The 13,554-nt window shown below is 34.8% G+C and overlaps 1 protein-coding gene across 1 annotated transcript in view; it reads right to left on the bottom strand.

The window, feature by feature from the left end:
- lrp1bb (low density lipoprotein receptor-related protein 1Bb) overlaps positions 1-13,554 on the bottom strand; it is a 395,850-nt gene that overhangs the window by 95,719 nt on the left and 286,577 nt on the right. The window contains exons 44-50 of the mRNA XM_038275471.1: positions 13,128-13,317; positions 8,290-8,415; positions 5,830-5,958; positions 5,550-5,669; positions 1,234-1,347; positions 914-1,063; positions 586-708 (exon numbers count right to left, since the gene is read on the bottom strand). Of these exons, the coding sequence (XP_038131399.1) occupies positions 586-708; positions 914-1,063; positions 1,234-1,347; positions 5,550-5,669; positions 5,830-5,958; positions 8,290-8,415; positions 13,128-13,317 (952 nt within the window). The remainder of the gene's footprint in view (positions 1-585; positions 709-913; positions 1,064-1,233; positions 1,348-5,549; positions 5,670-5,829; positions 5,959-8,289; positions 8,416-13,127; positions 13,318-13,554) is intronic.

Consider the following 13,554-nt stretch of genomic DNA (forward strand, 5'->3'; position numbering starts at 1 on the left):
ACATCACCACTTTGAAATACAAGATAAGAAAATATGTGTTATTGTATCAACACATAAGGTGAAGTTATACACTTAGATTGGTATACAGTTCTAATGTAAGTTGTAAAAAGAACTGCTGTATCAAACATTATGTAGTGAACAAAATCATAAAATGACAATGGCAGCTATTCTGTGGAGATGCCTGTCTTAAGCTGGGAGAGGGAAGCCATTAAGGAGTGAGCAATTGCAGTCATAAACTGAGCTTTAACTACTTTGTAAAAAAGGAGTGGAAACAAAATAATATCTGAAGGTACAATATGTACAGTCGGCAGAAACGAATCAGAAAAGACGAAAAGACTTGCAATTGTATTGCAGCTCAATGGTACTATGTGAAGGAATTAATGGGGGGAAGGGGGGTAATTTAGCCTAACTCTATACATGTATTTCTCAAAAGTTTCCAAGTTGTAAATGCAATTATAAAGTGATAATAACTTTGAATCTCAACATAAAGCAATCAAGTAGTTAAATGTAGCACAATGGACATGGTTTGTACATATTTAATGTCCCTGGACTTTTATGTTTTGGAGTTAAAAGATGCCGACTTACCACACTGGAATTCATCCGCTCCATCTTCACAGTCTTTTTGGCCATCACACAGCCAAACACTAGAAATGCAATTCCCACTTGGGCAAGCAAAGTGGCCCTCCTCACACTTCTGCCCATGGGAAACTGGGACATACAACAAAATCAAGTCAATCCACTGAGCAACAGCAATGATTGAGGTCATTATCATCTTCTAAGCCCTCTCTGAATCCTTTGTTCCACTGCCATGATCATCTCTGAAAATGAGATGGAGGATTTTCAAACTGAAGCTGGCTTTCCTGACCTGCCTGTGATTTCACAGGAAAAAAATGTGAGTTGTTGTGCAGCTCACCCTGGCAGTTGGTCTCATCTGCGTAGTCTCCGCAGTCATTTGCACCATCACAGATCCATGAGGGATGGATGCAGAGCGAAGTGGAGTTGCAGCTGATGAAATTCCTTTCTTTCACCCCCAGCTTGTAAAAGTGAGAGCAATCGGTGTGGTCTGAATACAAAACACATCACAACAATGATACTGCGGAAGGTGATTGTGACGAGTGAAGCACTAAGACTTCCCCATCAGAAGTTACAGTTAGCGGCTATATTTCATCTGTTACAGAGGTAGCTGTAAATACTTTTTAATTCTGGCTGTAATAAAAAGAGGAGAGTGCTTACTGCAGTTTTTGTCATCCGAGGCGTCGGCACAGTCAATGACCTGGTTACACCAAGCTGATATGTGTATGCAGCTCCCATCTTTGCAAGACATTTCAGAGGAGCCACATGTAGTATCTGTTGGAGTTTCAGAAATAAACCATTTCAGAAATAAAAACAGGACAGCTGAAAGGATTAGTTCGAAAAACAGTTCTTTTAAATCTGAAGTAAATATTTACAAGCTACCCAGAGGAATTATCTGTTTTTATTTTTTTTTAGCTGGACAGCTTTTGTAGTGAATATGAGAATCCTTATGGGTCTGCAGAACAACACAGTTAAAAGCGCTCCCCAGTAAGTTAGTATTTTCAGTGCTAAATTGTAACAATAGCCTCTCATGAGGCATGGTGACACACTATATACTTACATGATTTTTAAAAACAAGAAGTAAAAGATTATTGAGATGCTGTGAAATCCATAGCACCAAAATTAAACTGAGCCTCATATATACACATACTCTTGCTAAAATTTGGATAAGTTATCCTCAGGAAATGCATCCAAACAGAATGTTTGTTTGAGGCATGAGACATCTGACACAATGTAAGCTGGAAATATAATCTCAGTACTTTGCATAAGCGTGAGGCTGAAATAAACTTGGAATGTTTCAAAAATAACTCATAAATTCTCTCAAACGTTGATATTTCATTTAAAAACCAGTTTTCTGCAGATTTATTGTTTGGATTATTATCCTTTTAGGAGCACCTGCTGTCAGCACCTTGTTTGGAGGTGTTTTTGGGTGGACGACTCAATATCCAAATTTTTCCACAAAAATAATTCAATAAATAAAACGAAGCTGCTAACCAAGACTGATCCTGTAGCTAGTGTTAATCATTTTCTGATTATATTTTGGTTATAAGAGAACAATATATCAACCAGCCTTGAAACCACAACATTTAATCAGAGCAAATATCCTATGTGAAATATTTTTTTAACCTTTATCGACTTTATTCCGATCTTTTGTGGCTAGTGGTGAAAAAGCATAGTTTAACTACAACATTGATTAACCCATTTCAGTATCCCTACAGCGGATCTCCCAGTATCATCATTTAAATATATAAAGTAAAACAAATTCTCTGTTCACACTTGCAGTGCTACAAGAAGCAGTAAAACACAGCATATATACAGTGAATTTACAACTCTAACAATATTAGAAGAGTAGGGGTGTGTGAAAACTGACAAAAAACCTTAAAGGCTGATAAGAACAAAAGCAAAAAGAAAAAAACAAGCTTGTGGTAACTATTTTTCCTGTTCACACTGTAGTCTTTTCACATTTTCTTTCTATAAATGAAACAAAAGCCTTGATCTTGTTGAGTCGACAGAGATTCTAGAACCTCAAACACCACTTACTAAGTAGTGTAAGTGCTTTTCATGTTTCAGCCCATATTTTATACCTGAAATGTATTGCAGCTGTGATCCTACATTTTTTTTTCTTATTCAGTCTAGGGTCAGGGGTCAAACTGTAGCAATGTTTACAGGCTAGTTTTATACTGTGAAAACAAGCTGCAGTGATAACATGCATGTAGTGCTGAAACTGCTTAGCCTGAGCTCAATACAGTTTGCCCTTTGAAAAGCTATAACCATGTTTTCTTGATTTTACTGAATTTTTTCCCCACTTTTTTTCCATCAGCCTGAAAAAAGAACAGATCCTGGTATAATTGTTGTTCTCTGTGTTTTTCTTCTTCTGTGTTCACTGTTATAATTCTTTTGATAACCAAAGGTGTTCCCTTTTGACCAAAACAGTCAGGTATTACAAATCTGTGCAGCAAAACAAAAACTCTTTTGACTCCAGTCCTTAAAATCCAGCATGTTGCAGCCCATATATTGTTTTTTAGATTTTACTCCAGTTTCTTAATGATTTTGAATTGAGACCCTGCATCTTAGTGTTGGTCTGAGAGGAAATAAAGATGAAAATTATCTAGCAATGGTGTTTTGAACTATGGCGGACACAGTTTTAAAGGTAGTCTGACAATTTATATTTTAAATTTCATAAACATTTGTAGTTCAAAAGGTTATTTATTATTATCAAAATTTAATCTAGACTTTTAAATATAAAATGTGTTATTAGTTAATCTGTAAAATTCTGTAAAATGGGTCAATACATTCTAGCACCCAACATATAGTGTTGGTTATAGACACACCAGGAAAATCTAGGGTCCGATCTAACTGAAAATTGGATCATATGAAGTCATGGTACTGTAATTGTACCTCATTAAAATGTAGGGGGATAGTTAGACCACACATGATTCTCTGTCCCTACGTAGTTTTGATCGACGTTGATCCCTGGTCTATTTTGGTAGGCCCTATTCAGAGATTTGGTCAGAATTTCATAAGTCGGAAGAGAGACAGGGTGACAAAGTATAAAAACCTGGCCAAAATATAATGTAAAATCTCTGAATCTCAAAGTAAACAACCAAAGTTTGCTCCCATATCTATCTAAAAACACAGAGTGACTAGACATATAGACATATGCTCTGGTGCTGAAGTCCATGTTTGGGCTGTACCAAGGCTGTCATAATGTAAACAAAAATATAGTTATCATTAATTATTTGTTATATTAATAAATATTAATTAAATCATCAATTTCCCAAATTATAATCAAAAGGTTAAAGAATAAATTATATCCCCCACAACAGACTCCCTTTTAAATAATTTTAGCCAAAAATGCACCAGATACACACACATACATTTATATTAAATTGAGTACTATCATTTGCATGAACTATCTTTTTTTTATGTTATTTTCTATCTGCTGAGCAAGTTGGAGATCAATATATAGAGTAATAAAATATAGATCACTTCCTGTAAATATTGGTTTCATATTTGGTGCAGAACCTGAAAATAACATAATAAATATTAATCTTCAACAATGTTTTATTTAAAAGAAAATATATCAGAAAAAAGGTTTCTTCTGCATTAAAAAGTCATTTTTTAGGATAGTATATATTTTGGTCTTTACAAAACTTGAATTTTCCCAAGATTTTATGGTTGATGAAATCTTTTTTTATAATATTAAATTACTCATTATCCAAGCAGCCGTTTCACAAAACATTTTTTTTTTATACTTGATGAATTCTTTTGGCGGCCTAGTGTTTAGGACATAGAGCTTGGAATCCTGAGGTCCTGAGTTCATGTCCGACTCCCCTAGACTGCCACTCTGGGTCACTAAGCAAATACCCCTAACCCCACTCTGCTCCCTGGGTGCCCAACGATGGCAGCCCACTGCTCCCCATGGGGATGGTTTGAATGCAGAGATAAATTTCTCCAACGTAAGATTAATAAAATTCAATCATTTCTTATAAGGAGCATACTTCACCCATGGTAGAGCTCTGGTGTATAGAAACAAGACTAAAAATCTGAAACAGCAGTCTCTTTTGAGCTTGTTAGAGCAGCAACAACAGATCAACTTTTATTCCCCTACTTGTCCATGTTGAAGGAATTTCTTAGACAAACTGTCTCATGAATGGGGAGCCTCTTTGCAGCCATTGTGAGAAAAAAAAAATTGAATAAGTGCTCAATTAAGTCAAACGCAAGTGCCGTTTTTCAGCCCTTTAACCTTTTTTAAACTATTTCATTTTCTTCAAAACTATTGGAGTTCTTCGTTTAATAATTATTTTAACCCTGAAAAAGAAAGTTTCAAGTAAATCCAGAAAAGGCCAACTTCGAATAAAACATTTATGTTTATTAAGAGGAAATATGAACTTAGTTCTGAATGTAACTGCATATAAATAATGAGCTCTGCGTCTATACAGAATTCAGCAACCTCATATTTAACTATCCTGTTGATAAAAAAAAAAAAAAATAAAATGTTCTTGATGTACCATTAAAAAAGCGAGGGGCTGGTAATGGGTAAAGCATACTGTGATAAACTCCCGACTAAATCACAGATTGCTCAATTGGAAGGTCCTCATTAATTATGAACCCACTGATATCTCCTGGTGGTTTTAGTCAGCATTGCCAAAGTCTCTGAGCTTAGCCATTCTCCCTTTCTCCTCAATTACTACATAAAAATATCTCTGTCTAAAAAGAACTAAAAAAGCACCTGCAAAGATACGGCCCTTAAAGCAAAACTAAAATCACACCAAATATTGTTCAAGCAGCTTCCAGGGGCAGTGGTTGGGCGTCTCTTTTAATTTGTGCACTCCTTATGATCTTTGGGCTCATTAAACAGCGAGGGCTTAGCACAGCATGTGGTCTCGTGAGCTGTATTAACATAAGCATTAGTGTGACTAGATTCAGGCCTCAAAGGCAGGATAGAGCGCGAGATCAAACAGCTGCAAACTCACTGCTACAGAAGGCTTCATCAGAGTTATCCCCACAGTCATCGATCCCATCACAGAAACGACCACTGGCAACACATCTTTGGTTGTAGCAGGGCCTGAAACCCCTCCGGCAGGTCCTGTTGTCTGAAGAACAATTTAATTGCTTTAAATTTATTTCCAGACTAGAGGTATCATCAGATGTCTTTAGCAACTAAATTGGTAGGAATCCCATCTAAGCTTACATGGTTTCTGGTTATCCTATACTTTCTTCTCCATGTATCTTGATTCGCAAGGTTTCTCTTACCACAGTACTGCATCTTCTCATCTGATTTATCTTTGCAGTGGGCCACTCCGTCACAGGTAAGCTGATAGTCGATGCACTCTCCATTTCCACACTCAAATTCAGTGTAAATGCTGCATGACGAATTTTCTGCTGCAGAAAAAAAAGAAGAACTGATATAGAAATATATTTCAGTACATGTAGAGATCAGAATGTTAAATCTATTAATCCAAACGCATTACCATTTTTATTACTTTCATAACTTTGATATCTGTTCAGGTTATGCTAAAAAATTTGCCCATCATCAGGAAAAAAAAAATATTAGCCTGTTTTTTTACTTTAAATCATTACTTAGAATTACTCCTTTTTGGGTTAAAAGATAATACAAAGTTCATTCGTCAGTCTTTTCCAATTATTTTCATTTTCCATCATTTGACTGGATATTTAAGCATCCTTAATCAGAAGGTGTGGATTTCATGTTTATCTCCTTGTTTCATACTGTTTAAAGGATAAACCACTGACTTCCAGCTGCCCAATGTAAGCCTACTTTGTTGGTTGCAGAATATTTGCTGAAATCTTATGTCCCTTGGGATTATTACCCTGATTGACCATCCTACTCGATTCAAGCTTTACCATCAGGCATGCCCAAAGTCCATCTTTGAGGGCCGCTGTCCTGCTGGTTTTTTTTAGGTTTCTCTGCCTTAGCTCAGCTGATTCTGATGATTGCAGTTCAGCAAAAGCCTGTTAATTAGCAATCTATGAAAATCATTGGAACCTCAAAAACTTGCAGGACAGCGGCCCTGTAGCACCGACTTTGGACATGCCTGTTTGAGATGAAGCTAAGGAATTGGAATGTAGTCCTCTACTTGCTGGTGGTCTATCCATTTTGCGCTATAGACCACCAGCAAGTAAAGCAGAACCTCAGAATGCCACTACCACTGCTGTGCTTTTATATTTACTGTATTTATTTACTGTAGGTCTGAAAGCTTTGCTCTTGAACTGCTCTTCCATTCACAGTTGCCTCCTCTAACGAGAAAAATATGTTCCTCTAAAGAAGACCTTCAATTTTCTATGTGGGCAGCTGTAAATTTGAAATCAATTTGAAGTTTTTTAATTCAAAACAAGGTTGTTGTTTGTTTTTTTCTTGTTTTGCACTACTCTTCACAGTGGACAGCGACATTTTATTATCATCCAGTTTAAGACAGGTTTGAGCCGTTTTGATTTCTGAATTGCCTTTAGACCACAAACGATAGCTGAGGTTGACAGTTTGGGTCCGATGATAAATCATTTAACACACTGTGACAAGGATCTGAAAAGCAGACCAGAGTTGGATTTAGAACTAAAAAAGTAAGTGAACAATAGACTTCTGAAATGGCTGTAATCAGAATCATATGATAATAAGAGTATAGTAATAATAATAAGAAGAATAAATATACCGTTTCAATTTAGAACTCAAATATACCTGTACAGCCAGAATTCTGAACAGTTTGAACAAGCCTGTATGCATAGATTTGACTCTACATAAATTATAGAACAAAAACTTAGATAAACCTTTCAAATACATCTTTGTCCCTTCATGTGTCCTTGAAGTTGTTTGCCGGAGAAAAATCTGTTGTAAATTATACCACTAAAAGACAAATAAACTAATATGATATTGATATATGCCTATATATGTGACTACACAACTATACAGTACAAACTGATGACTGGAATATTGATGCTGCCTTGTTAATCCAATCTAGTTTCTACTATTCTAGTTTATTTAAACCTTCACAAATCTTTGAGTAAGTTTCGTCTGCAAGACTTTTTATTTTATCATTAGACAAACATCCTATTTTCAATAGTGCATGGGGGGAAATACAGACCTCTATTTAAAGCTTTGAGCATAAAAAAACTCTTTATTTTAATAATGCATAAAATCTGGAAGTGATAAAAAAAAAAAAAAAAAAAACCTTACCACCCACTGAGATGACATTCAAGTTAGCATCCAGTTCTGACTCAACGCCCTGTTTTGTCTGGCCAAACTTCCCTTGTTTGAACAGCTCCTCCCACCATATGGCCCATCAGCATAATGACTTTCAAATTCAACCAGTGATGCCAATTAGAAAAGCTAGACATCACTTGCAGTGTTTTATAATTGGGAAATGTAGAACCCATTTCACTTTGAACAGTTATTTTCTGCATATATTTACCTTACACACCATTTATGTTTGAGTACGATACTTATTGACATGGTAATTAAAAAGTAAAAAAACAAAGCAGTCTCTTTCAAAGTATATGAAAAAAAACATGTGGTAGCTTGCTGGTTTGTCAAATGGAGAAATGATTTTAGAGAACAAAAATTAACATAAAGGGAAAAAAAACTTTCAGAGAACTAAACAAAAAGAGACATTTAAGATATCTTAGTAATAATTTTGTATGATAATGTTGAATTGGTAATAACTCATTTTAGAATGAATAAATCTGAAACTTCTGATGACTTACACACACATCTGTTGTCATCCAGCAGCACACGCTCTCCTCTGCAAGAGCAGTTGACCCTTCCATGAGCAGTCAGGAGACACAGGTCACCGCAGCCTCCGTTCATGTGTCGGCATGGGGAGAGCTCACCTTCAATAACATTCAAACTCAACTAATCAGGCTCTCAGAGAAAAATAGAATTAAATACAGAACAGTTTCATACATTGAGGGAATTTTATGGAAAGAGGGATTTGTGAGAAGAATTACAAGTAAGAAGTTTAGCAACAAACACAAAATACACATCTTTTAGTACTGTATATGGCTTGAAATTTGTTAAATACAAAAAAAAAAAAAACATGGTATATACATTTTTGTAAATATTTACTCTTGAAAGATTTAATGGCATACATAAAATTCAAGTAGTGCTCAGATTTAAGCTAATTCTAAGGCTACTGTCAGGCTGTATTTCTCCTCAAGTATTTGAATTGACTTTTTAAGTGAGGAAAAACAAAATGAAGAAGTAAAGTCTTTCACTTCACGTAAACATGGCACTGCCGAAGGACTGTATAAGCTACTTATTGGCCTTGAGGTTTATTAACAGAAGAGCATTCACCACAGTGATTTTCAGTCTCATACAATAGCAGCTCAATTAAACCACCATATTCCGCAGTAAGGCAGCCCTTGGAACTAATGCAGGTATGAGTGGAAACAAAGTTCTTTTTATAAATGATGAAAAAATATATGATGAAAGGATGTTTACCTCTTTTTTCTTATTCTTCGTATATGAGTATAAGAATTTTTTCAGTGCTTTCCTTTTCCATCACTGATAACTCCATTATAACCTTAGGTTAAAATTTCAAAACTGGATATACATTATAGTGCTCTAAGTAGTCAAACTGTCATTTGCTGAGTAGACCAAAAAGTAGGTTAGACCGTCCACTGAAAATTAATGGCCTATCTAAGTCTGAAGAGGATCAAGTTCTGGACTTAAATGATCTGGAACTTAAATGATGGTGTTTAAATTAACAAGTTAAGGGTTGAATTACTCTCTTTTTTTTTAAATAAATCACAGAGTAAAGACAAAAAAGTAATCAATGACTTAGCAGTGTTACCGCCGTTTCCTCAGAGTGGAAATATCTGTATTTCTAACTTGGGAAATGTGGCGTGGCACATTTCGTATTAACTACGACTATTTCTGTTTGTTAAAATAAGTTAACTAATAATCAATGCATTCAGGAGGTATCATCAACTGGATTTTAAAGGTTAAACAATACCCCAATCTAACAATTTAAAAGGATTACAGAAACATGTAATCCATTCACCATGGAGAAACACCTTTTTGTCTTTCAGTCTAAATAAACACACCCATCAATGTTTCAAATAACCAACCTGCAAACAAGTCTTTAATAAGGATGTTTACCTCATTAATCCTAATGATCAGTAAGTACATTGCATTTAAAATGAGATGGAAATTGTCTTCTGGCATTCTTAATTTATATGGAAACTAATAGAATCCACCACTAATAGAAATTCAGTTTGCTCTGTCCCCTCTTATAGAAAGCTTCACAGTTACATCTAGTCTGATATCTACATGAACATTAGGATTTATGTAATGGAGATTAGGAAAATATTATTACAAATTCCCTCCTAGGAATGTTATCCAAATTCATAAAAACACATGTATTCCTTAAAATGTTGCATTTTCCATATAAAGTATGGGTTGCAAACAAATCAAAAGGATTGGTACATATTTGTTGGCCCTGCAGGATTAATTATGTAAGAACCAATGGGGCTGGACCACATTTTTTAGAGAGACTTGATGAATTTATGACAGCAAAGATACTGTACACCCTGACTGCACCATGCCTCTCATGAAGATGAAACCATAATACTGAAGTGATAAGTCTCTTAGGTCATAAGGTTGGTTGATTTACAATAAGTGGTGGGCATCCTGGATGAGACAAATTTATAAAGACTAAAAAACATAAAACAGCCTGACATTCACCTTCTAGCAGGACAACAAGCCTAAAAACACACACAGACATACAATGAATAGTTTAGTTCAAAGCATTATCAAAGCAAAGAAAAATAAAATAAAATAAATGATTATATAAAAAAGGAAGCAACATGCCCTCTATCCAATCTAACTAAGCTATAGTTATGTGTAGAGAAGGAAATCTGGGCTTTCATTTATGTAGCGTATGTATGCACAAAACTGGGCTCGAAACCTGCATAGGCTGACATTCACGCTAATGTTGTGCTCTATTACAAAACTAACTTGGCTTGAAAATATGTTGCTTCTCATGCCAACAGCAATATGACCCACCAATGCAAAGTGCGCACATTTAGGATGGAGAGAAATGTGGCAACAAAGGCAGCGATTGGGAACTGAAGCCAGAATCTATGGAAATCCATTTTATATAAATAAATTAATAAAAAATACTAAATATATTCCATTAAATAAATATGCCCTGATTAAAATAAAATATATATATTTAAAAATACATTTTAGCTTATTTTCCCATTTATTTATTTACTTCGACATCTGTTTATCTATCGAAGCATTACTGTTATTTGATCTGTAGAGCTGGTCAAGAAATAGAAGTAATAATGACACCTAATGTCATTTTAAATGACTCCAGTTCCACGCCCCGCAATCCTTCATTTTCCTCCCCCTTTCTGGTAAGATATTACTTTGGTTCATTATAAAAAAAGTCCCAGTAAAACATGTTTACATTTTTGGATATCAGGTGACAAAATGTTAAAATGTTCAAGAGGTATTAATAAGTAAAGCAGGGACTATAATAAGTGCTTCTCTTTAGTAATTCATTATTCTAAATGCTTAATGTCAAGCTTTCTCAGCCTTTTATCATAATGCTCTCCAGTGACAAAAAATATTTAATTACTTTTCTCAAATCAACTATTAATGTTTGTACAAAAATGCATCATAGAGAAGTATGCACACAAAAATATTGGAGACAAAAAACTAATGTTTGGCTCATACTTTAAAATCATTATTAAGAAAATGTGTCTCTAAACCTGAATAAACTTAAAAGGAGCATTAAAACAAAATATACTTTTTATATGAGAGTTTTTTCAGACACTTAAGATGCATTTACGGCTGATTAATAGCTATGGGTATTGTATTTACGAGAAAAATAATATAAACATCGATCTGTTAAGCAGTGTAAGGAACATAATTTAATGAACAGTATTTATTTTCAGGATATTTATAACAATAAGAAAACAATTAAACTGTAACAATGTAAAGAAAGAAAACAACAAACTAATATTCAGATTTCAGCTCATTGCAAGAGACATTACAAACTTGCAGCTGAGCTCATTCAGGTCACAGGATACAATTATTTCCCATAACAAGATGAACAAGGAAATGAGCTGCTCTCGCCATCCGATCCCAAGCCAGTGGGATGTGCTTAAGCTCACCTTCTATGTCCTACTTGGAATTTAAATCTTCTACGACACTTAAGAGACTCCCTCTACAACATAAGCTACTTTTTTATTAATTACCACAGAGGTTTAAGTTTCTCACCATTCTAAATACGACCACTTTCATTTATCAACTCAGCGTCTTTTGTATCAAATGAATATATGTAAGCTCCATTTGGCTGAAACTAACAGCTATATCTGCTATTGTTGCTCAGTGTGGGGTTTTAGTCATTTATATATTATCTCTTCAAGCAATTCTGTAACTAAGAATTCATAATTTAGTAGGAAGGTAAACTGCACCAGCAGCTCGAAGAAGACAGGGAAAGACATGCAAAGTCCCATCAAGTGATATCATGTGTGCCTTTTTAGGTTGTGCTTATATTTTGTTTCAAGAAAAGTCAGATCTGCACGACATAGAGTATGTGTTCACTTTTTTTTTACAAAGCACTGTTATCAGTTAATTTTTAAATGGAACAGATTTCATAGATTCAACATAAATTGTTAAGATAATAATTTAAAAGTGAAGAAACAAAAACCCAAAGGAAATGTTCTTTATAAAATTTTGCAATAAATATTTGAGAAGTGTTGCTTACAGTATTCAGACCCCTAATTTGATACTTTACAAACGTTTTCTACAAATATAGCCTCAAGCCGGTCATGTCTCTAACAGCTTTGCAAATCAAAAAACTTAAATTCCTGACTTTTTTTTTGCAAAATAACGTACATTTGTTCAGATTGGTTGGAGAGCATCTCTTTTTTTGATTGGGTTTAGGTCTGGACTTCAACTAAATCATTCTAACACATTAAAAATGTTGATTATCTAAACCATATGGAAAATGGCTGGCTGTAGTTTTAGGGGCCATTGTCTGACTAGGACTAAGGCTTCCAGTATAGGTCTGAGATCTTTTGCACCCTCTGACATGTGTTCTTTCAGGATTGTTGTCTTTTTAGCCCCATCCATCCATCTTGCATTAAGCCTAAAACACCTTCTCCAAAGCATGATGCTGCAACCATCATCTTTCTTGGTGGAGGAATCGTATTCAGGGTGATGTGAAAGTTTAATTATAATAAATTGGATTCCTACCTGTTAAGAGTATATTCTTTATTATGCTAAACAACTTAATTTTCTCCTACTAATCAGACTTAGATTATTGGCCCTGATCTTTTATAAGGCCTGGTTTTGTAAAGCATCAAAAAATAGTTGCACCATCATTAGATGAAATATGGATCTAATCAACTCCTCCAGAGTCACCAAGATCATCCTGTCTGCTGGTAAATATACAGTTCTGCACAAATGTTTACAAACTATCTTTAAAGCCAAAGGCTGAAATGCATTCTAGTCTGTGATGATAATGTTATAAAAAAGGAAAGATATTCATTGACATGTACTCTAGCTTAGGATTTCTTGTACTCACAGTTATTGGTATCCTTTGCCACAGCGATTATTCCCATTGGCTGATGCGGTATATCTGCTCGAAGCACCTTGGTGTCACCCCCTGTGTACTTGTTTGATCGTAAAACAGCTCGACGGGCCCAGTCTGACCAGTAGATGAAATCTGCATAGATGGCTAGCCCATAGTTACCAGGTCCTGATTTAAGTATGACCTAAAAAAATAAAAAAATAGAACAGTGTGCTGTTATTAGACTGTGAGGAAAAAAAACATGAGAATTTCTTCAAAATAAAAATATGAAATATTACAATATTTTTAAAGGAAAACTGACAGGATACAAATTATATATATACCTCCCTGTAAAAATAAGAGAAAATAATATGCCTACTCATTAATCAACAAATCAACCCCTGCTGCCAGCTTCACTGCTTAACCCAGATGTTGGGGGAGT

This window comes from Cyprinodon tularosa, unplaced genomic scaffold, assembly GCF_016077235.1.
Source record: "Cyprinodon tularosa strain WSP-4 unplaced genomic scaffold, ASM1607723v1 ctg96, whole genome shotgun sequence".
NCBI lineage: Eukaryota > Metazoa > Chordata > Actinopteri > Cyprinodontiformes > Cyprinodontidae > Cyprinodon > Cyprinodon tularosa.